At 46.9% G+C, this 20,939-nt stretch overlaps 1 protein-coding gene across 1 annotated transcript in view; it reads left to right on the forward strand.

Annotated features, from left to right (window-relative positions):
* The window catches only part of LOC140363111 (collagen alpha-1(XII) chain-like), a 94,068-nt gene that overhangs the window by 3,708 nt on the left and 69,421 nt on the right, over window positions 1–20,939 (forward strand). Inside the window, exons 4-9 of the mRNA XM_072449450.1 lie at window positions 163–318; window positions 651–716; window positions 791–942; window positions 4,057–4,219; window positions 5,614–5,716; window positions 6,276–6,598. Coding sequence (XP_072305551.1) covers window positions 163–318; window positions 651–716; window positions 791–942; window positions 4,057–4,219; window positions 5,614–5,716; window positions 6,276–6,598 — 963 coding nt within the window. The remainder of the gene's footprint in view (window positions 1–162; window positions 319–650; window positions 717–790; window positions 943–4,056; window positions 4,220–5,613; window positions 5,717–6,275; window positions 6,599–20,939) is intronic.

Genomic DNA, 20,939 nt, shown 5'->3' on the forward strand with positions numbered 1-20,939 from the left:
ACACGGGGAGAACTCAGGTGAGACCAGAACGGGCACGGGGAGAACTCAGGTGAGACCAGAACGGGCACGGGGAGAACTCAGGTGAGACCAGAAAGGGCACGGGGAGTACTCGGGTGAGACCAGAATGGGGGAGGGCATCTGACACATGTGTTGCTCCTCCAGGACACTGTGGTGGCGCTTCAGGCCCTGTCGGTTTACGCGGCTCTGGATTCTGGACTGGAGCCCGACCTGAGCGTCGTCCAAAACGACGGATCCGGAACCGAGAGTTCATTCACCATCAATAAAAACAACCGGCGCCTGTTGCACCGCACGCTGAGGGTAAGACCTGGGCAAGACCTGGGCAAGACCTGGGCAAGACCTGGGTAAGGCCTGGGCAAGACCTGGGCAAGACCTGGGTAAGGCCTGGGCAAGACCTGGGTAAGGCCTGGGCAAGACCTGGGTAAGGCCTGGGCAAGACCAAGACCTGGGCAAGACCTGGGCAAGACCTGGGCAAGACCTGGGCAAGACCTGGGTAAGGCCTGGGTAAGGCCTGGGCAAGACCTGGGCAAGACCTGGGCAAGACCTGGGCAAGACCTGGGTAAGACCTGGTTTAGTTCTGGTTTAGACCTGGTTTAGATCTGGTTTAGATCTGGTTTGCTCTCTCTTTTCAGATCGGTCGGTGTGACAATATTTCTGCCTCTGTGAAGGTAATGGGTCGAGGACTTCTGCTCTTCCAGGTCAGTCCAAGGACCGTGTGGATCTGAACTGGTTTAGAGGAGGATCTGAACCGATAACATTTCCTTTACTCCAGGTGAATGTGGTGTATAACGAGCTCCCTGATCAGTCCATGAGGAGGAAGCGTTTCTCAGAACAAGACGAAGGATTCGCCCTCTACGTCACCACCTCCGAGTCCAACCTCCACCACCTCCTCCACCACATGCTGTACCTGACCGTCTGCTTCAGGTAAGAGCTGTGTCAGGAGCCTGTTCTGCCTAGTGTGGTGGTGGTAGAGCTGTGTCAGGAGCCTGTTCTTCCTGGTGTGGTGGTGGTAGAGCTGTGTCAGGAGCCTGTTCTGCCTGGTGTGGTGGTGGTAGAGCTGTGTCAGGAGCCTGTTCTGCCTAGTGTGGTGGTGTTAGAGCTGTGTCAGGAGCCTGTTCTGCCTGGTGTGATGGTGGTAGAGCTGTGTCAGGAGCCTGTTCTGCCTGGTGTGGTGGTGGTAGAGCTGTGTCAGGAGCCTGTTCTGCCTGGTGTGGTGGTGGTAGAGCTGTGTCAGGAGCCTGTTCTGCCTGGTGTGGTGGTGGTAGAGCTGTGTCAGGAGCCTGTTCTTCCTGGTGTGGTGGTGGTAGAGCTGTGTCAGGAGCCTGTTCTGCCTGGTGTGGTGGTGGTAGAGCTGTGTCAGGAGCCTGTTCTTCCTGGTGTGGTGGTGGTAGAGCTGTGTCAGGAGCCTGTTCTGCCTGGTGTGATGGTGGTAGAGCTGTGTCAGGAGCCTGTTCTGCCTAGTGTGGTGGTGGTAGAGCTGTGTCAGGAGCCTGTTCTGCCTGGTGTGGTGGTGGTAGAGCTGTGTCAGGAGCCTGTTCTGCCTGGTGTGGTGGTGGTAGAGCTGTGTCAGGAGCCTGTTCTTCCTGGTGTGGTGGTGGTAGAGCTGTGTCAGGAGCCTGTTCTGCCTGGTGTGGTGGTGGTAGAGCTGTGTCAGGAGCCTGTTCTGCCTGGTGTGGTGGTGGTAGAGCTGTGTCAGGAGCCTGTTCTGCCTGGTGTGGTGGTGGTAGAGCTGTGTCAGGAGCCTGTTCTTCCTGGTGTGGTGGTGGTAGAGCTGTGTCAGGAGCCTGTTCTGCCTGGTGTGGTGGTGGTAGAGCTGTGTCAGGAGCCTGTTCTGCCTGGTGTGGTGGTAGAGCTGTGCCAGGAGCATGTTCTTCCTGGTGTGGTGGTAGAGTTGTGTCAGGAGCCTGTTCTGCCTGGTGTGGTGGTGGTAGAGCTGTGTCAGGAGCCTGTTCTGCCTCGTGTGGTGGTAGAGCTGTGCCAGGAGCCTGTTCTTCCTGGTGTGGTGGTGGTAAAGCTGTGTCAGGAGCCTGTTCTGCCTAGTGTGGTGGTGGTAGAGCTGTGTCAGGAGCCTGTTCTGCCTAGTGTGGTGGTGGTAGAGCTGTGTCAGGAGCCTGTTCTGCCTGGTGTGATGGTGGTAGAACTGTGTCAGGAGCCTGTTCTGCCTAGTGTGGTGGTGGTAGAGCTGTGTCAGGAGCCTGTTCTGCCTGGTGTGGTGGTGGTAGAGCTGTGTCAGGAGCCTGTTCTGCCTGGTGTGGTGGTGGTAGAGCTGTGTCAGGAGCCTGTTCTGCCTGGTGTGGTGGTGGTAGAGCTGTGTCAGGAGCCTGTTCTGCCTGGTGTGGTGGTGGTAGAGCTGTGTCAGGAGCCTGTTCTTCCTGGTGTGGTGGTGGTAGAGCTGTGTCAGGAGCCTGTTCTGCCTGGTGTGGTGGTGGTAGAGCTGTGTCAGGAGCCTGTTCTGCCTGGTGTGGTGGTAGAGCTGTGCCAGGAGCATGTTCTTCCTGGTGTGGTGGTAGAGTTGTGTCAGGAGCCTGTTCTGCCTGGTGTGGTGGTGGTAGAGCTGTGTCAGGAGCCTGTTCTGCCTCGTGTGGTGGTAGAGCTGTGCCAGGAGCCTGTTCTTCCTGGTGTGGTGGTGGTAAAGCTGTGTCAGGAGCCTGTTCTGCCTAGTGTGGTGGTGGTAGAGCTGTGTCAGGAGCCTGTTCTGCCTAGTGTGGTGGTGGTAGAGCTGTGTCAGGAGCCTGTTCTGCCTGGTGTGATGGTGGTAGAACTGTGTCAGGAGCCTGTTCTGCCTAGTGTGGTGGTGGTAGAGCTGTGTCAGGAGCCTGTTCTGCCTGGTGTGGTGGTGGTAGAGCTGTGTCAGGAGCCTGTTCTGCCTGGTGTGGTGGTGGTAGAGCTGTGTCAGGAGCCTGTTCTGCCTGGTGTGGTGGTGGTAGAGCTGTGTCAGGAGCCTGTTCTGCCTGGTGTGGTGGTAGAGCTGTGCCAGGAGCATGTTCTTCCTGGTTTGGTGGTGGTAGAGTTGTGTCAGGAGCCTGTTCTGCCTGGTGCGGTGGTGGTAGAGCTGTGTCAGGAGCCTGTTCTCTCTCGTGTGGTGGTAGAGCTGTGCCAGGAGCCTGTTCTGCCTGGTGTGGTGGTGGTAAAGCTGTGTCAGGAGCCTGTTCTGCCTAGTGTGGTGGTGGTAGAGCTGTGTCAGGAGCGTGTTCTGCCTGGTGTGGTGGTGGTAGAGCTGTGTCAGGAGCCTGTTCTTCCTGGTGTGGTGGTGGTAGAGCTGTTTCAGGAGCCTGTTCTGCCTGGTGTGGTGGTGGTAGAGCTGTGTCAGGAGCCTATTCTGCCTGGTGTGGTGGTGGTAGAGCTGTGTCAGGAGCCTGTTCTGCCTGGTGTGGTGGTGGTAGAGCTGTGTCAGTAGCCTGTTTTACTTGGTGTGGTGGTGTAAGAGCTGTGTCAGGAGCCTGTTCTGCCTGATGTGGTGGTGGTAGAGCTGTGTCAGGAGCCTGTTCTGCCTGGTTTGGTGGTGGTAGAGCTGTGCCAGGAGCCTGTTCTGCCTGGTGTGGTGGTGGTAGAGCTGTGTCAGGAGCCTGTTCTGCCTGGTGTGGTGGCGGTAGAGCTGTGTCAGGAGCCTGTTCTGCCTGGTTTGGTGGTGGTAGAGCTGTGTCAGGAGCCTGTTCTGCCTGGTGTGGTGGTGGTAGAGCTGTGTCAGGAGCCTGTTCTTCCTGGTGTGGTGGTGGTAGAGCTGTGTCAGGAGCCTGTTCTGCCTGGTGTGATGGTGGTAGAGCTGTGTCAGGAGCCTGTTCTTCCTGGTGTGGTGGTGGTAGAGCTGTGTCAGGAGCCTGTTCTGCCTGGTGTGGTGGTGGTAGAGCTGTGTCAGGAGCCTGTTCTGCCTGGTGTGGTGGTGGTAGAGCTGTGTCAGGAGCCTGTTCTGCCTGGTGTGGTGGTGGTAGAGCTGTATCAGGAGCCTGTTCTCCCTGGTGTGCCTAGGTTGCAGGTTCAAACTTCAGATGAAACAACTACAACTGGTATGAAAAATAAAAAAGCGTCTGGTGTCCTCAGGCTTGCGGCCTGGTCTCCTCTGGACTCCACGGGCATGGCTCTCCTGGAGGTGCACCTCCTCACTGGGTTCTCCCTCCAGCCTCAAACCAGCTTTGATCCGAAACTGATCAAAAAGGTGGAGACCAACAGCACCAGCGGTCAGCTCTTCCTCTACATCGACTCGGTAAGAAAACTAGTCTTGTTACCAGCACACGGCTCATTATCATGCACACGGCTCATGATCATGCACACGGCTCATTATCATGCACACGGCTCATGCACACGGCTCATTATTATCATGCACACGGCTCATTATCATGCACACGGCTCATGCACACGGCTCATTATCATGCACACGGCTCATGATCATGCACACGGCTCATGATCATGCACACGGCTCTTTATCATGCACACGGCTCATTATTATCATGCACATGGCTCATTATCATGCACACGGCTCATTATCATGCACACGGCTCATGATCATGCACACGGCTCATGATCATGCACACGGCTCATGATCATGCACACGGCTCATGATCATGCACACGGCTCATTATCATGCACACGGCTCATGCACACGGCTCATTATCATGCACACGGCTCATGATCATGCACACGGCTCTTTATCATGCACACGGCTCATTATTATCATGCACACGGCTCATTATCATGCACACGGCTCATTATCATGCACACGGCTCATGGACACGGCTCATTATCATGCACATGGCTCATTATCATGCACACGGCTCATTATCATGCACACGGCTCATTATCATGCAAACGGCTCATTATCATGCACACGGCTCATTATCATTATCATGCACACGGCTCATTATCATCCACACGGCTCATTATCATGCACACGGCTCATTATCATTATCATGCACACGGCTCATTATCATGCACACGGCTCATGCACACGGCTCATGATCATGCACACGGCTCATTATCATGCACACGGCTCATTATCATGCACACGGCTCATTATCATGCACACGGCTCATGCACACGGCTCATTATCATGCACACGGCTCATTATCATGCAAACGGCTCATTATCATGCACACGGCTCATTATCATTATCATGCACATGGCTCATTATCATGCACACGGCTCATTATCATTATCATGCACACGGCTCATTATCATGCACACGGCTCATGCACACGGCTCATTATCATGCACACGGCTCATGCACACGGCTCATTATCATGCACACGGTTATTATGCACACGGCTCATTATCATGCACACGGCTCATTATCATTATCATGCACACGGCTCATTATCATGCACACGGCTCATTATTATGCACACGGCTCATTATCATGCACACGGCTCATTATCATTATCATGCACACGGCTCATTATCATGCACACGGCTCATTATCATGCACACGGCTCATTATCATTATCATGCACACGGCTCATTATCATGGTTCCCAGGTCCTGGTCCTGGTCCTGGTCCTGGTCCTGGTCCTGGTCCTGGTCCAGGTCCTGGTCCTGGCCCTGGCTCTGGTCTTGGTCTTAGTCCTGGTCCAGGTCCAGGTCTTGAGGAGCTTGTGTGCTGCAGGTGACTCAGGAGCTGCTGTGTGTGAGGATTCCCCTGATTCAGGAGTTTAAAGTCGGCCAAGTCAAAGACGGTTCTGTCCAGCTGTACGACTACTACCAACCAAGTAAGAATTCTTCTACTGCAACTACTACTACCTCCTACAGAGACTAGAGGACTGGGTGGGCTTCACAGGCCCCGCCCTAAACTGGTGAAGGTCCTATCTGGAAGACAGGAAGTACTTTGTGTCTCAGACCACATGCCCCTGACCTGTGGAGTACCCTAAGGGTCAGTCCTGGGACCTCTTCTGTTCAACCTCTACATGCTGCCATTAGGTCACATGACACACAGCTGTCATATTTCTTACGGTGTAGCCATGGCAATGACAGGAACCTCCCTTCTTATTCCAATGGGAGAATCGTCAAATCTCGCAGTCGTCACCCTCGGACAGTCTTTGTGCGGCGCAAACACAAACTTTACTTTTAGTCAACAATATCGCCCCTGTTTGTAAAGCGAAGCGGCGAAGAAGGCGCCACAGACTTGGCCGTCGGTGTAATAAGAGGAGGACGATTGCTGTGCGTTCGTCTGGAAATGAATGATGAGGACGATGACATGATGATCTCCAGGTTTCACATTTAGAACTTTACACAGACAAAAGCATAATTCACACTGTTGTTTCTCTGCAGGTCGTCGAGCAGTGACATCTTACTCCTCCAAGTCCTCCATCTGCACCTCCTGCTCTGACAACTCCACCCACAGAGCCAGAGCCACGCCCATGCACCACCATGACCACCATGACTACCATGAGTACCATGACTACTACAACTACAGTTACTACCATGACTACTACAACTACCACGACCACCACGACCACCCCACCACTCCTGCAGACTACCACGACCACCACGACAATCACCACGACGACCACACACAAGATGAATACTACGATTACAACTCCCACGATCACCACGACGACGGACACAAAGACATCTTCGCGAGCGTGGCTTCCGTGAGCTCCCTCTGGCTCCCTCTGCTGGCTCTGTCCACGTCGGCACTCGTCTGGGTTTAGGCCCCGTTTGGTCCAGACCTGGAGTCGTCCTAGTGTAGGGAAGGGTCAGTAAATATAAAGTAGTGCAAGTAATGAAATCAAAAGTACACAGTAAGTACTCAAAGGTGTGTTAGGACCTAGAAGGATTTAGACCTGGTTTAGTCCTGGTTTAGTCCTGGTTTAGACCTGGTTTAGTCCTGGTTTAGTCCTGGTTTAGACCTGGTTTAGTCCTGGTTTAGTCCTGGTTTAGACCTAGTTTAGTCCTGGTTTAGACCTGGTTTAGTCCTGGTTTAGTCCTGGTTTAGACCTGGTTTAGTCCTGGTTTAGACCTGGTTTAGTCCTGGTTTAGTCCTGGTTTAGATCTGGTTTAGTCCTGGTTTAGACCTGGTTTAGACCTTGTTTAGTCCTGGTTTAGACCTAGTTTAGACCTGGTTTGGACCTGGTTTAGACCTGGTTTAGACCTGGTTTAGTCCTGGCTTTTCACTCAGGTGGGGGCTGTGGCTCACATATGAAGTTTGTATTTAGTGGTTTATTTCTATAAAACATGAATCTTGACTCTAGCATGTCCTTTGTATTTGGACAGAAACATTTATGATCTGCATCTTGTACACGATTGTTTTGTGTGTGAAATAAAGTGCACGTTTTGAACCATTCTGAGTTGTAATGTCAAGTTCATGCCACTAGAGGGAGACTTTTACACAGAAGTGCTACTGCTACTGCCAGTACTACTACTACTGCCAGTACTACTACTACTGCCAGTACTACTACTACTGCCAGTACTACTACTATTATGACTATTACTGTGAGAAAGTCTCAAGACAATGTTTTTACTTTTTTGAGGTTTTCTTTTTGGGAACATTTATGGAACACGTTTAAACTTCAACCAAACATCCACAGAAACAAAACCACATTTAAATGTAAAGAAAAGTCTCATTTGGCCAAAGTCTTAAAGAATATATACATTTCCATTTCTGATGTTTGTGTCCATTTCTTTGTGATGGACTTTTCTCCTGCTGCAAAAAGTACATTCTAAAGTACATTCCAAAAGTATATTCCAAAAGTATATTCCAAAAGTATATTCAAAAGTACATTCTAAAAGTACATTCTAAAAGTACATTTCAAAAGTACATTCAAAAGTACATTTCACATGTCCATTCAAATGTACATTTCAAAAGGACATTCAAAAGTACATTTCAAATGTACATTCCAAAATAAGTATGTGGGTGTAATCCCTCATTGGTCCTGGTGTGTTCCATAGTAGAAAAAGCTTCAGTTGTTTCATCTGGACTCAGTTTGAAAAAATAGACGTTTCGACTCTCATCCAAGAGTCATTGTCAATAAAAGAATTTAGGTCGAGAACTCCGATATTAATTTTTTTTTCAATATTTTTTCAAACTGAGTCCAGATGACTACAACTGAAGCTTTTTCTACTATTCCAAAATAAGACCTTTGACCTGGAGTTATGAAGAAATGTGGCGCACTTCACCAAAACCACAGGTGGATGTGGGGTACTCCTCTGAGATGGACACATTTTTACAACATAATTAGTTGTTAATATATTTAGTATTTGTCCAGATTAGAAATGCATTGATATAATTTATACATTATTCCTCTTGAAAGTTCTGCTTCATAAGCCTTGATAAACATCTCAGTCAGAGGTTAGAAAGGTCATGACCTTGATAAACATCTCAGTCAGAGGTTATAAAGGTCATGACCTTGATAAACATCTCAGTCAGAGGTTATAAAGGTCATGACCTTGATAAACATCTCAGTCAGAGGTTATAAAGGTCATGACCTTGATAAACATCTCAGTCAAAGGTTATAAAGGTCATGACCTTGATAAACATCTCAGTCAGAGGTTATAAAGGTCATGACCTTGATAAACATCTCTCAGAGGTTATAAAGGTCATGACCTTGATAAACATCTCAGTCAGAGGTCATAAAGGTCATGACCTTGATAAACATCTCAGTCAGAGGTCATAAAGGTCATGACCTTGATAAACATCTCAGTCAGAGGTTATAAAGGTCATGACCTTGATAAACATCTCTCAGAGGTTATAAAGGTCATGACCTTGATAAACATCTCAGTCAGAGGTCATAAAGGTCATGACCTTGATAAACATCTCAATCAGAGGTCATAAAGGTCATGACCTTGATAAACATCTCAGTCAGAGGTCATAAAGGTCATGACCTTGATAAACATCTCAGTCAGAGGTCATAAAGGTCATGACCTTGATAAACATCTCAGTCAGAGGTCATAAAGGTCATGACCTTGATAAACATTTCAGTCAGAGGTTATAAAGGTCATGACCTTGATAAACATCTCAGTCAGAGGTCATAAAGGTCATGACCTTGATAAACATCTCAGTCAGAGGTCATAAAGGTCATGACCTTGATAAACATCTCAGTCAGAGGTCATAAAGGTCATGACCTTGATAAACATTTCAGTCAGAGGTTATAAAGGTCATGACCTTGATAAACATCTCAGTCAGAGGTCATAAAGGTCATGACCTTGATAAACATCTCAGTTAGAGGTTATAAAGGTCATGACCTTGATAAACATCTCAGTCAGAGGTCATAAAGGTCATGACCTTGATAAACATTTCAGTCAGAGGTTATAAAGGTCATGACCTTGATAAACATCTCAGTCAGAGGTCATAAAGGTCATGACCTTGATAAACATCTCAGTCTGAGGTCATAAAGGTCATGACCTTATTTCATGTCTTGGTTATAAAAACTCTATTTGTAAAAAACTATAAAGTCCTGTTTCTCTTTCAACACATCAAATCTTTTCATGTCATTCTCTTTTACATCTGGTGAAAAACCTTTAGACTTTTTGTCCTCCAGACCTTGAGTCTCAGCTCAGTTCTATTTGGTACAAAACGTGGTAACGTTTTACCACTTTAAGATTGTAATGTCTGTGTTTAGTTTGTGTGTTCTGATCAGCTCCTTCCATGTCGTAAGAACAGATTTGACCCAGGGATTCTTCACTTCCTCCGTCAGACTGAAGCATCTGTCATCTGCAGTAAGACCTGTACAGGAACCAGCGGCACCACATGACTCTCAGTATAAGACCTGTACAGGAACCCCCGGCACCACATGACTCTCAGTATAAGACCTGTACAGGAACCCCCGGCACCACATGACTCTCAGTATAAGACCTGTACAGGAACCCCCGGCACCACATGACTCTCAGTATAAGAACTGTACAGGAACCCCCGGCACCACATGACTCTCAGTATAAGACCTGTACAGGAACCTCAGGCACCACATGACTCTCAGTATAAGACCTGTACAGGAACCCCCGGCACCACATGACTCTCAGTATAAGAACTGTACAGGAACCCCCGGCACCACATGACTCTCAGTATAAGACCTGTACAGGAACCTCAGGCACCACATGACTCTCAGTATAAGACCTGTACAGGAACCTCAGGCACCACATTACTCTCAGTATAAGACCTGTACAGGAACCCCCGACACCACATGACTCTCAGTATAAGACCTGTACAGGAACCCCCGGCACCACATGACTCTCAGTATAAGACCTGTACAGGAACCCCCAGCACCACATGACTCTCAGTATAAGACCTGTACAGGAACCTCAGGCACCACATGACTCTCAGTATAAGACCTGTACAGGAACCTCAGGCACCACATGACTCTCAGTATAAGACCTGTACAGGAACCAGCGGCACCACATTACTCTCAGTATAAGACCTGTACAGGAACCCCCGGCACCACATGACTCTCAGTATTAGACCTGTACAGGAACCTCAGGCACCACATGACTCTCAGTATAAGACCTGTACAGGAACCTCAGGCACCACATGACTCTCAATATAAGAACTGTGCAGGAACCCGCGGCACCACATGACTCTCAGTATAAGACCTGTACAGGAACCAGCGGCACCACATTACTCTCAGTATAAGACCTGTACAGGAACCTCAGGCACCACATGACACTCAGTATAAGATCTGTACAGGAACCTCAGGCACCACATGACTCTCAATATAAGAACTGTACAGGAACCCCCGGCACCACATGACTCTCAGTATAAGACCTGTACAGGAACCTCCGGCACCACATGACTCTCAGTATAAGACCTGTACAGGAACCCCCGGCACCACATGACTCTCAGTATAAGACCTGTACAGGAACCTCCGGCACCACATGACTCTCAGTATAAGACCTGTACAGGAACCCCCGGCACCACATGACTCTCAGTATAAGACCTGTACAGGAACCTCAGGCACCACATGACTCTCAATATAAGAACTGTACAGGAACCCCCGGCACCACATGACTCTCAGTATAAGACCTGTACAGGAACCTCAGGCACCACATGACACTCAGTATAAGACCTGTACAGGAACCTCAGGCACCACATGACTCTTAGTATAAGACCTGTACAGGAACCTCAGGCACCACATGACACTCAGTATAAGACCTGTACAGGAACCCCCGGCACCACATGACTCTCAGTATAAGACCTGTACAGGAACCAGCGGCACCACATGACTCTCAGTATAAGACCTGTACAGGAACCTCAGGCACCACATGACTCTCAGTATAAGACCTGTACAGGAACCTCAGGCCCCACATGACTCTCAGTATAAGAACTGTACAGGAACCCCCGGCACCACATGACTCTCAGTATAAGACCTGTACAGGAACCTCAGGCACCACATGACTCTCAATATAAGAACTGTGCAGGAACCCCCGGCACCACATGACTCTCAGTATAAGACCTGTACAGGAACCAGCGGCACCACATGACTCTCAGTATAAGACCTGTACAGGAACCTCAGGCCCCACATGACTCTCAGTATAAGAACTGTACAGGAACCCCCGGCACCACATGACTCTCAGTATTAGACCTGTACAGGAACCTCAGGCCCCACATGACTCTCAGTATAAGACTTGTACAGGAACCAGCGGCACCACATGACTCTCAGTATTAGACCTGTACAGGAACCCCCGGCACCACATGACTCTCAGTATAAGACCTGTACAGGAACCAGTGGCACCACATGACTCTCAGTATAAGACCTGTACAGGAACCCCCGGCACCACATGACTCTCAGTATAAGAACTGTACAGGAACCAGTGACACCACATGACTCTCAGTATAAGAACTGTACAGGAACCCCCGGCACCACATGACTCTCAGTATAAGACCTGTACAGGAACCTCAGGCACCACATGACTCTCAGTATAAGACCTGTACAGGAACCTCAGGCACCACATGACTCTCAGTATTAGACCTTTGAGCTTCACATTCTGGATCACAGCAGCAGCTCTGATTTCACCTGAAATGAAGTCATTTTACACACAAGCTAAACCCCGCCCCTTTTTCTTTCGCTTATTGCAGTTTTAAATCAGATTCGAGGTTTCTTTCCACATAAATCTAGAGATAGTTTTATTCCATCAACAAACAGTCGGCTGGAGATGGAAATCATCTGGTACAGAGAGAGAAATCTGGGCAAAGTTTCATCCTTTAACTTAGATTTAAGTCTGGATCAAAGTCACTTTTCTTAGATCTTTCTTTATTTGGAGAAAAGAGGAGTAAAGTTTCTCTAAGATTGTTTATAGTTCTTTATGAAGTATCACACCTAAATATTTAAGAGATTCCGTTTTCCACTTAAAGTCTCTCTAAAGGTCAGACAGAGAGAGAGTTTAATGTTTTTGCACCTTCAGTTTGTCTCCAGACACTGGACTAATGTCAAGATCTGGTTTAATCTAATAGAACTTCATCTGCTGCAGGACATTTGTGTTCCATCGATTGAGACACAAATACTTTCAGTTGGTCAAATATATTGGGCCGATTGTCACACACATTTTTTTATTTGACCTTTATTTTACCACGAGGTCTCCATTGACCAGTCTTCAACGTGAACAACAGGGGGATCACGCACAGCCCTGTTTAAAGTGTGTTAAAGTGTGTTAAAGTGTGTTAAAGTGTGTTAAAGTGTGTTAAAGTGCGTTAAAGTGTGTTAAAGTGTGTTAAAGTGTGTTAAAGTGTATTAAAGTGTGTTAAAGTGTGTTAAAGTGTGTTAAAGTGTGTTAAAGTGTGTTAAAGTGTGTTAAAGTGTGTTAAAGTGTATTAAAGTGTATTAAAGTGTGTTAAAGTGCGTTAAAGTGCGTTAAAGTGCGTTAAAGTGTGTTAAAGTGTATTAAAGTGTGTTAAAGTGTGTTAAAGTGTGTTAAAGTGTGTTAAAGTGCGTTAAAGTGCGTTAAAGTGCGTTAAAGTGTGTTAAAGTGCGTTAAAGTGCGTTAAAGTGTGTTAAAGTGTATTAAAGTGTGTTAAAGTGTGTTAAAGTGTGTTAAAGTGTGTTAAAGTGTGTTAAAGTGCGTTAAAGTGCGTTAAAGTGCGTTAAAGTGCGTTAAAGTGTATTAAAGTGTATTAAAGTGTGTTAAAGTGTGTTAAAGTGCGTTAAAGTGCGTTAAAGTGTGTTAAAGTGTGTTAAAGTGTATTAAAGTGTGTTAAAGTGTGTTAAAGTGTATTAAAGTGTGTTAAAGTGTGTTAAAGTGCGTTAAAGTGCGTTAAAGTGCGTTAAAGTGCGTTAAAGTGCGTTAAAGTGTGTTAAAGTGTGTTAAAGTGCGTTAAAGTGTATTAAAGTGTGTTAAAGTGTGTTAAAGTGTATTAAAGTGTGTTAAAGTGTGTTAAAGAGTATTAAAGTGTATTAAAGTGTGTTAAAGTGTGTTAAAGTGTGTTAAAGTGCGTTAAAGTGTGTTAAAGTGTGTTAAAGTGCGTTAAAGTGTGTTAAAGTGTGTTAAAGTGTGTTAAAGTGTATTAAAGTGTGTTAAAGTGTGTTAAAGTGTGTTAAAGTGCGTTAAAGTGTGTTAAAGTGTGTTTAAGTGCGTTAAAGTGTGTTAAAGTGTGTTAAAGTGTGTTAAAGTGTATTAAAGTGTGTTAAAGTGTGTTAAAGTGCGTTAAAGTGTGTTAAAGTGCGTTAAAGTGTGTTAAAGTGTGTTAAAGTGTGTTAAAGTGTATTAAAGTGTGTTAAAGTGCGTTAAAGCCCTGAGATCTGGGAGAGGGTGAAACATTTTCACTTCTGCTGTTTAAGACATAATGAATTTGGTCCAGTCCAGGTCTTTTCCAGGTCTTTTCCAGGTCTTTTCCAGGTCTTTTCCAGGTCCAGTCCAGGTCTTTGTCTGATCTTAGTCTGCTTTTGCAGGGGGGGATTTTTTCCTGTTGATTCACTGAAACAAACTGTTTCCTGAATTTGATCCAAATCTGTAAAAAAGTGATTCCTGTCGATTCTGAGCTCATCTGTTCCACTAAAGCAGGAGCGTCCAAACTTCACCGAGGGCCACATTTTTAAAGTTACAGGGAGCCGGGGGCCACAGACGCCCCCACGATGACACAGTTTCAATGTCTCCTTCAGTCAGACCTGGAATATTAATATTATGATCATAAAACATCATAATGTCTTTATTTTTCAAATTTTATTGTATTGTTTGGGCAAACTTAGCAGGACACCCCTGCACTACAAGAAAGTCCTGCTTTAGTCCTGCTTTAGTCCTGCTTTAGTCTTGCTTTAGTCCTGCTTTAGTCCTGCTTTAGTCCTGCTTTAGTCCTGGTTTAGTCCCGGTTTAGTCCTGCTTTAGTCCTGGTTTGGCCCTGCTTTAGTCCTGGTTTAGTCCTGCTTTAGTCCCACTTTAGTCCTGCTTTAGTCCTGCTTTAGACCTGCTTTAGTCCTGCTTTAGTACCGGTTTAGTCCTGCTTTAGACCTGCTTTAATCCTGGTTTAGTCCCGATTTAGTCCCGGTTTAGTCCTGCTTTAGACCTGCTTTAGTCCTGGTTTAGTCCTGCTTTAGTCCTGGTTTAGTCCTGCTTTAGTCCTGGTTTAGTCCTGCTTTAGTCCTGGTTTAGTCCTGCTTTAGTCCTGGTTTAGTCCTGCTTTAGTCCAGCTTTAGTCCTGCTTTAGTCCCGGTTTAGTCCTGCTTTAGTCCCGGTTTAGTCCTGCTTTAGTCCTGCTTTAGTCCTGCTTCAGTCCCAGTTTAGTCCTGCTTTAGACCTGGTTTAGTCCCGATTTAGTCCTGCTTTAGTCCTGCTTTAGTCCCAGTTTAGTCCTGCTTTAGTCCTGGTTTAGTCCCAGTTTAGTCCTGCTTCAGTCCCAGTTTAGTCCTGCTTTAGACCTGGTTTAGTCCCGATTTAGTCCTGGTTTAGTCCCGATTTAGTCCTGGTTTAGTCCCGATTTAGTCCTGCTTTAGACCTGCTTTAGTCCTGGTTTAGTCCCGATTTAGTCCAGGTTTAGTCCTGCTTTAGACCTGCTTTAGACCTGGTTTAGTCCTGCTTTAGACCTGCTTTAGACCTGGTTTAGTCCCGGTTTAGTCCCACTTTAGTCCCGGTTTAGTCCTGCTTTAGACCTGCTTTAGTCCTGGTTTAGTCCTGCTTTAGTCCCGATTTAGTCCTGGTTTAGTCCCGATTTAGTCCTGGTTTAGTCCCGATTTAGTCCTGCTTTAGACCTGCTTTAGTCCTGGTTTAGTCCCGATTTAGTCCAGGTTTAGTCCTGCTTTAGACCTGCTTTAGACCTGGTTTAGTCCTGCTTTAGACCTGCTTTAGACCTGGTTTAGTCCCGGTTTAGTCCCACTTTAGTCCCGGTTTAGTCCTGCTTTAGACCTGCTTTAGTCCTGGTTTAGTCCCACTTCAGTCCCGGTTTAGTCCTGCTTTAGACCTGCTTTAGTCCTGGTTTAGTCCCGGTTTAGTCCCACTTTAGTCCCGGTTTAGTCCTGCTTTAGACCTGCTTTAGTCCTGGTTTAGTCCTGCTTTAGTCCTGGTTTAGTCCTGCTTTAGTCCTGGTTTAGACCTGCTTTAGTACTGCTTTAGTCCTGGTTTAGTCCTGCTTAAGTCCTGGTTTAGTCCTGCTTTAGTCCTGCTTTAGACCTGGTTTAGTCCCGATTTAGTCCTGGTTTAGTCCCGATTTAGTCCTGGTTTAGTCCCGATTTAGTCCTGCTTTAGACCTGCTTTAGTCCTGGTTTAGTCCCGATTTAGTCCCGGTTTAGTCCTGCTTTAGACCTGCTTTAGACCTGGTTTAGTCCTGCTTTAGACCTGCTTTAGTCCTGGTTTAGTCCTGCTTTAGTCCTGCTTTAGTCCCGGTTTAGTCCTGCTTTAGACCTGCTTTAGTCCTGGTTTAGTCCTGCTTTAGACCTGCTTTAGACCTGGTTTAGTCCTGGTTTAGTCCTGCTTTAGTCCTGGTTTAGTTCTGCTTTAGACCTGGTTTAGACCTGCTTTAGACCTGGTTTAGACCTGCTTTAGACCTGCTTTAGATCTGGTTTAGTCCTGCTTTAGACCTGCTTTAGACCTGCTTTAGACCTGGTTTAGTCCCACTTTAGTCCCGATTTAGTCCTGCTTTAGACCTGCTTTAGTCCTGCTTTAGTCCTGCTTTAGTCCTGCTTTAGTCCCGGTTTAGTCCTGCTTTAGACCTGCTTTAGTCCCGGTTTAGTCCTGCTTTAGTCCTGGTTTAGTCCTGCTTTAGACCTGCTTTAGACCTGCTTTAGTCCTGCTTTAGTCCTGCTTTAGTCCTGCTTTAGTCCTGCTTTAGTCCTGCTTTAGTCCTCTTTTCTGCAGGTTTTGGATGATCTCACTGGAGCCACAGATGTGGATGTGGGCGGAGCTACTGGCATGTAGGTGGAGCCTTCGGTCTGTGGGTGGGACCTGGGTCTAGACATGTCCAGGATCCAGGTCCAGCTCCATTTGGTCCTTGCTCCTCTGTGGATTAGACCTGCTCAACCTGAGGTGAGTACATCAGATAGTCCTGGTTCAGACCTGGTTTGGACCTGGTTTAGTCCTGGTTTAGACCTGGTTTGGACCTGGTTTAGTCCTGGTTTAGTCCTAGTTTAGACCTGGTTTAGTCCTGGTTTAGACCTGGTTTAGTCCTGGTTTGGACCTGGTTTAGTCCTGGTTTAGTCCTGGTTCAGACCTGGTTTAGTCCTGGTTTAGACCTGGTTTGGACCTGGTTTAGTCCTGGTTTAGTCCTAGTTTAGACCTGGTTTAGTCCTGGTTTAGTCCTGGTTTAGTCCTGGTTTAGTGCTGGTTTAGTCCTGGTTTAGTCCTGGTTTGGACCTGGTTTAGTCCTGGTTCAGACCTGGTTTGGACCTGGTTTAGTCCTGGTTTAGACCTGGTTTGGACCTGGTTTAGTCCTGGTTTAGTCCTAGTTTAGACCTGGTTTAGTCCTGGTTTAGACCTGGTTTAGTCCTGGTTTAGACATGGTTTGGACCTGGTTTAGTCCTGGTTTAGTCCTGGTTCAGACCTGGTTTAGTCCTGGTTTAGACCTGGTTTGGACCTGGTTTGGACCTGGTTTAGTCCTGGTTTAGTCTTGGTTTAGTGCTGGTTTAGTCCTGGTTTAGTCCTGGTTTGGACCTGGTTTAGTCCTGGTTTAGACCTGGTTTGGACCTGGTTTAGTCCTGGTTTAGTCCTGGTTTAGACCTGGTTTAGTCCTGGTTTAGACCTGGTTTGGACCTGGTTTAGTCCTGGTTTAGACCTGGTTCAGACCTGGTTTAGTCCTGGTTTAGACCTGGTTTGGACCTGGTTTAGTCCTGGTTTAGACCTGGTTTGGACCTGGTTTAGTCCTGGTTTAGTCCTAGTTTAGACCTGGTATAGTCCTGGTTTAGACCTGGTTTAGTCCTGGTTTAGACCTGGTTTGGACCTGGTTTAGTCCTGGTTTAGTCCTGGTTCAGACCTGGTTTAGTCCTGGTTTAGACCTGGTTTGGACCTGGTTTGGACCTGGTCTAGTCCTGGTTTAGTCTTGGTTTAGTGCTGGTTTAGTCCTGGTTTAGTCCTGGTTTGGACCTGGTTTAGTCCTGGTTTAGACCTGGTTTGGACCTGGTTTAGTCCTGGTTTAGACCTGGTTTGGACCTGGTTTAGTCCTGGTTTAGTCCTAGTTTAGACCTGGTTTAGTCCTGGTTTAGACCTGGTTTAGTCCTGGTTTAGACCTGGTTTGGACCTGGTTTAGTCCTGGTTTAGACCTGGTTCAGACCTGGTTTAGTCCTGGTTTAGTCCTGGTTTGGACCTGGTTTAGTCCTGGTTTAGACCTGGTTTGGACCTGGTTTAGTCCTGGTTTAGACCTGGTTTGGACCTGGTTTAGTCCTGGTTTAGTCCTAGTTTAGACCTGGTTTAGTCCTGGTTTAGACCTGGTTTAGTCCTGGTTTAGACCTGGTTTGGACCTGGTTTAGTCCTGGTTTAGTCTTGGTTTAGTGCTGGTTTAGTCCTGGTTTAGTCCTGGTTTGGACCTGGTTTAGTCCTGGTTTAGTCCTAGTTTAGACCTGGTTTAGTCCTGGTTTAGACCTGGTTTAGTCCTGGTTTAGACATGGTTTGGACCTGGTTTAGTCCTGGTTTAGTCCTGGTTCAGACCTGGTTTAGTCCTGGTTTAGACCTGGTTTGGACCTGGTTTGGACCTGGTTTAGTCCTGGTTTAGTCTTGGTTTAGTGCTGGTTTAGTCCTGGTTTAGTCCTGGTTTGGACCTGGTTTAGTCCTGGTTTAGACCTGGTTTGGACCTGGTTTAGTCCTGGTTTAGACCTGGTTTGGACCTGGTTTACTCCTGGTTTAGTCCTAGTTTAGACCTGGTTTAGTCCTGGTTTAGACCTGGTTTAGTCCTGGTTTAGACCTGGTTTGGACCTGGTTTAGTCCTGGTTTAGACCTGGTTTGGACCTGGTTTAGTCCTGGTTTAGTCCTAGTTTAGACCTGGTTTAGTCCTGGTTTAGACCTGGTTTAGTCCTGGTTTAGACCTGGTTTGGACCTGGTTTAGTCCTGGTTTAGTCCTGGTTCAGACCTGGTTTAGTCCTGGTTTAGACCTGGTTTAGACCTGGTTTGGACCTGGTTTAGTCCTGGTTTAGTCTTGGTTTAGTGCTGGTTTAGTCCTGGTTTAGTCCTGGTTTGGACCTGGTTTAGTCCTGGTTTAGACCTGGTTTGGACCTGGTTTAGTCCTGGTTTAGTCCTGGTTAGGACCTGGTTTAGTCCTGGTTTAGACCTGGTTTGGACCTGGTTTGGACCTGGTTTAGTCCTGGTTTAGTCTTGGTTTAGTGCTGGTTTAGTCCTGGTTTAGTCCTGGTTTAGTCCTGGTTTGGACCTGGTTTAGTCCTGGTTTAGTCCTGGTTTAGTCCTGGTTTAGTACTGGTTTAGTACTGGTTTAGTTCTGGTTTAGTCCTGGTTTAGTCCTGGTTTGGACCTGGTTTAGTCCTGGTTTAGTCTTGGTTTAGTGCTGGTTTAGTCCTGGTTTAGTCCTGGTTTAGTCTTGGTTTAGTCTTGGTTTAGTCCTGGTTTAGTTCTGCTTTAGTCCTGCTTTAGTCCTGGTTTAGTCCTGGTTTAGTCCTGGTTTAGTCCTGGTTTAGACCTGGTTTAGACCTGGTTTAGTCCTGGTTTAGTTCTGGTTTAGTCCTGGTTTAGACCTGGTTTAATCCTGGTTTAGTTCTGGTTTAGTCCTGGTTTAGACCTGGTTTAGTCCTGGTTTAGTCCTGGTTTAGTTCTGGTTTAGTTCTGGTTTAGACCTGGTTTAGTCCTGGTTTAGTCCTGGTTTAGTCCTGGTTTAGACCTGGTTTAGTCCTGGTTTAGTCCTGGTTTAGACCTGGTTTAGACCTGGTTTAGTCCTGGTTTAGTCCTGGTTTAGTTCTGGTTTGGACCTGGTTTAGTCCTGGTTTAGTCTTGGTTTAGTGCTGGTTTAGTCCTGGTTTAGTCCTGGTTTAGTCTTGGTTTAGTCTTGGTTTAGTCCTGGTTTAGTCCTGGTTTAGTCCTGGTTTAGACCTGGTTTAGACCTGGTGTAGTCCTGGTTTAGACCTGGTTTAGACCTGGTTTAGTCCTGGTTTAGTCCTGGTTTAGTCCTGGTTTGCACCTGGTTTAGTCCTGGTTTAGTCTTGGTTTAGTGCTGGTTTAGTCCTGGTTTAGTCTTGGTTTAGTCTTGGTTTAGTCCTGGTTTAGTCCTGGTTTAGTCCTGGTTTAGTCCTGGTTTAGTCCTGGTTTGGACCTGGTTTAGTCCTGGTTTAGTCTTGGTTTAGTGCTGGTTTAGTCCTGGTTTAGTCCTGGTTTAGTCCTGCTTTAGTCCTGGTTTAGTCTTGGTTTAGTCCTGGTTTAGTTCTGCTTTAGTCCTGCTTTAGTCCTGGTTTAGACCTGGTTTAGTCCTGGTTTAGTTCTGGTTTAGTCCTGGTTTAGACCTGGTTTAGTCCTGGTTTAGTTCTGGTTTAGTCCTGGTTTAGTCCTGGTTTAGACCTGGTTTAGACCTGGTTTAGTCTTGGTTTAATCCTGGTTTAGTCCTGGTTTAGTTCTGGTTTAGTTCTGGTTTAGACCTGGTTTAGTCCTGGTTTAGACCTGGTTTAGTCCTGGTTTAGTCCTGGTTTAGTCCTGGTTTAGACCTGGTTTAGTCCTGGTTTAGTCTTGGTTTAATCCTGGTTTAGTCCTGGTTTAGACCTGGTTTGGACCTGGTTTGGACCTGGTTTAGTCCTGGTTTAGTCTTGGTTTAGTGCTGGTTTAGTCCTGGTTTAGTCCTGGTTTGGACCTGGTTTAGTCCTGGTTTAGACCTGGTTTGGACCTGGTTTAGTCCTGGTTTAGACCTGGTTTGGACCTGGTTTAGTCCTGGTTTAGTCCTGGTTCAGACCTGGTTTAGTCCTGGTTTAGACCTGGTTTGGACCTGGTTTGGACCTGGTTTAGTCCTGGTTTAGTCCTGGTTTGGACCTTATTTAGTCCTGGTTTAGACCTGGTTTGGACCTGGTTTAGTCCTGGTTTAGACCTGGTTTGGACCTGGTTTAGTCCTGGTTTGGTCCTAGTTTAGACCTGGTTTAGTCCTGGTTTAGACCAGGTTTAGTCCTGGTTTAGTCCTGGTTTAGTCCTGGTTTGGACCTGGTTTAGTCCTGGTTTAGACCTGGTTTGGACCTGGTTTAGTCCTGGTTTAGACCTGGTTTGGACCTGGTTTAGTCCTGGTTTAGTCCTGGTTCAGACCTGGTTTAGTCCTGGTTTAGACCTGGTTTGGACCTGGTTTGGACCTGGTTTAGTCCTGGTTTAGTCTTGGTTTAGTGCTGGTTTAGTCCTGGTTTAGTCCTGGTTTAGTCCTGGTTTGGACCTGGTTTAGTCCTGGTTTAGTCCTGGTTTAGTCCTGGTTTAGTACTGGTTTAGTACTGGTTTAGTTCTGGTTTAGTCCTGGTTTAGTTCTGCTTTAGTCCTGCTTTAGTCCTGGTTTAGTCCTGGTTTAGTCCTGGTTTAGACCTGGTTTAGACCTGGTTTAGTCCTGGTTTAGTTCTGGTTTAGTCCTGGTTTAGACCTGGTTTAATCCTGGTTTAGTTCTGGTTTAGTCCTGGTTTAGACCTGGTT

The sequence above is a fragment of the Eucyclogobius newberryi genome, unplaced genomic scaffold, assembly GCF_026437365.1.
Source record: "Eucyclogobius newberryi isolate DKJ021-1_F unplaced genomic scaffold, fEucNew1.0.hap1 SCAF_1, whole genome shotgun sequence".
Lineage (NCBI taxonomy): Eukaryota > Metazoa > Chordata > Actinopteri > Gobiiformes > Gobiidae > Eucyclogobius > Eucyclogobius newberryi.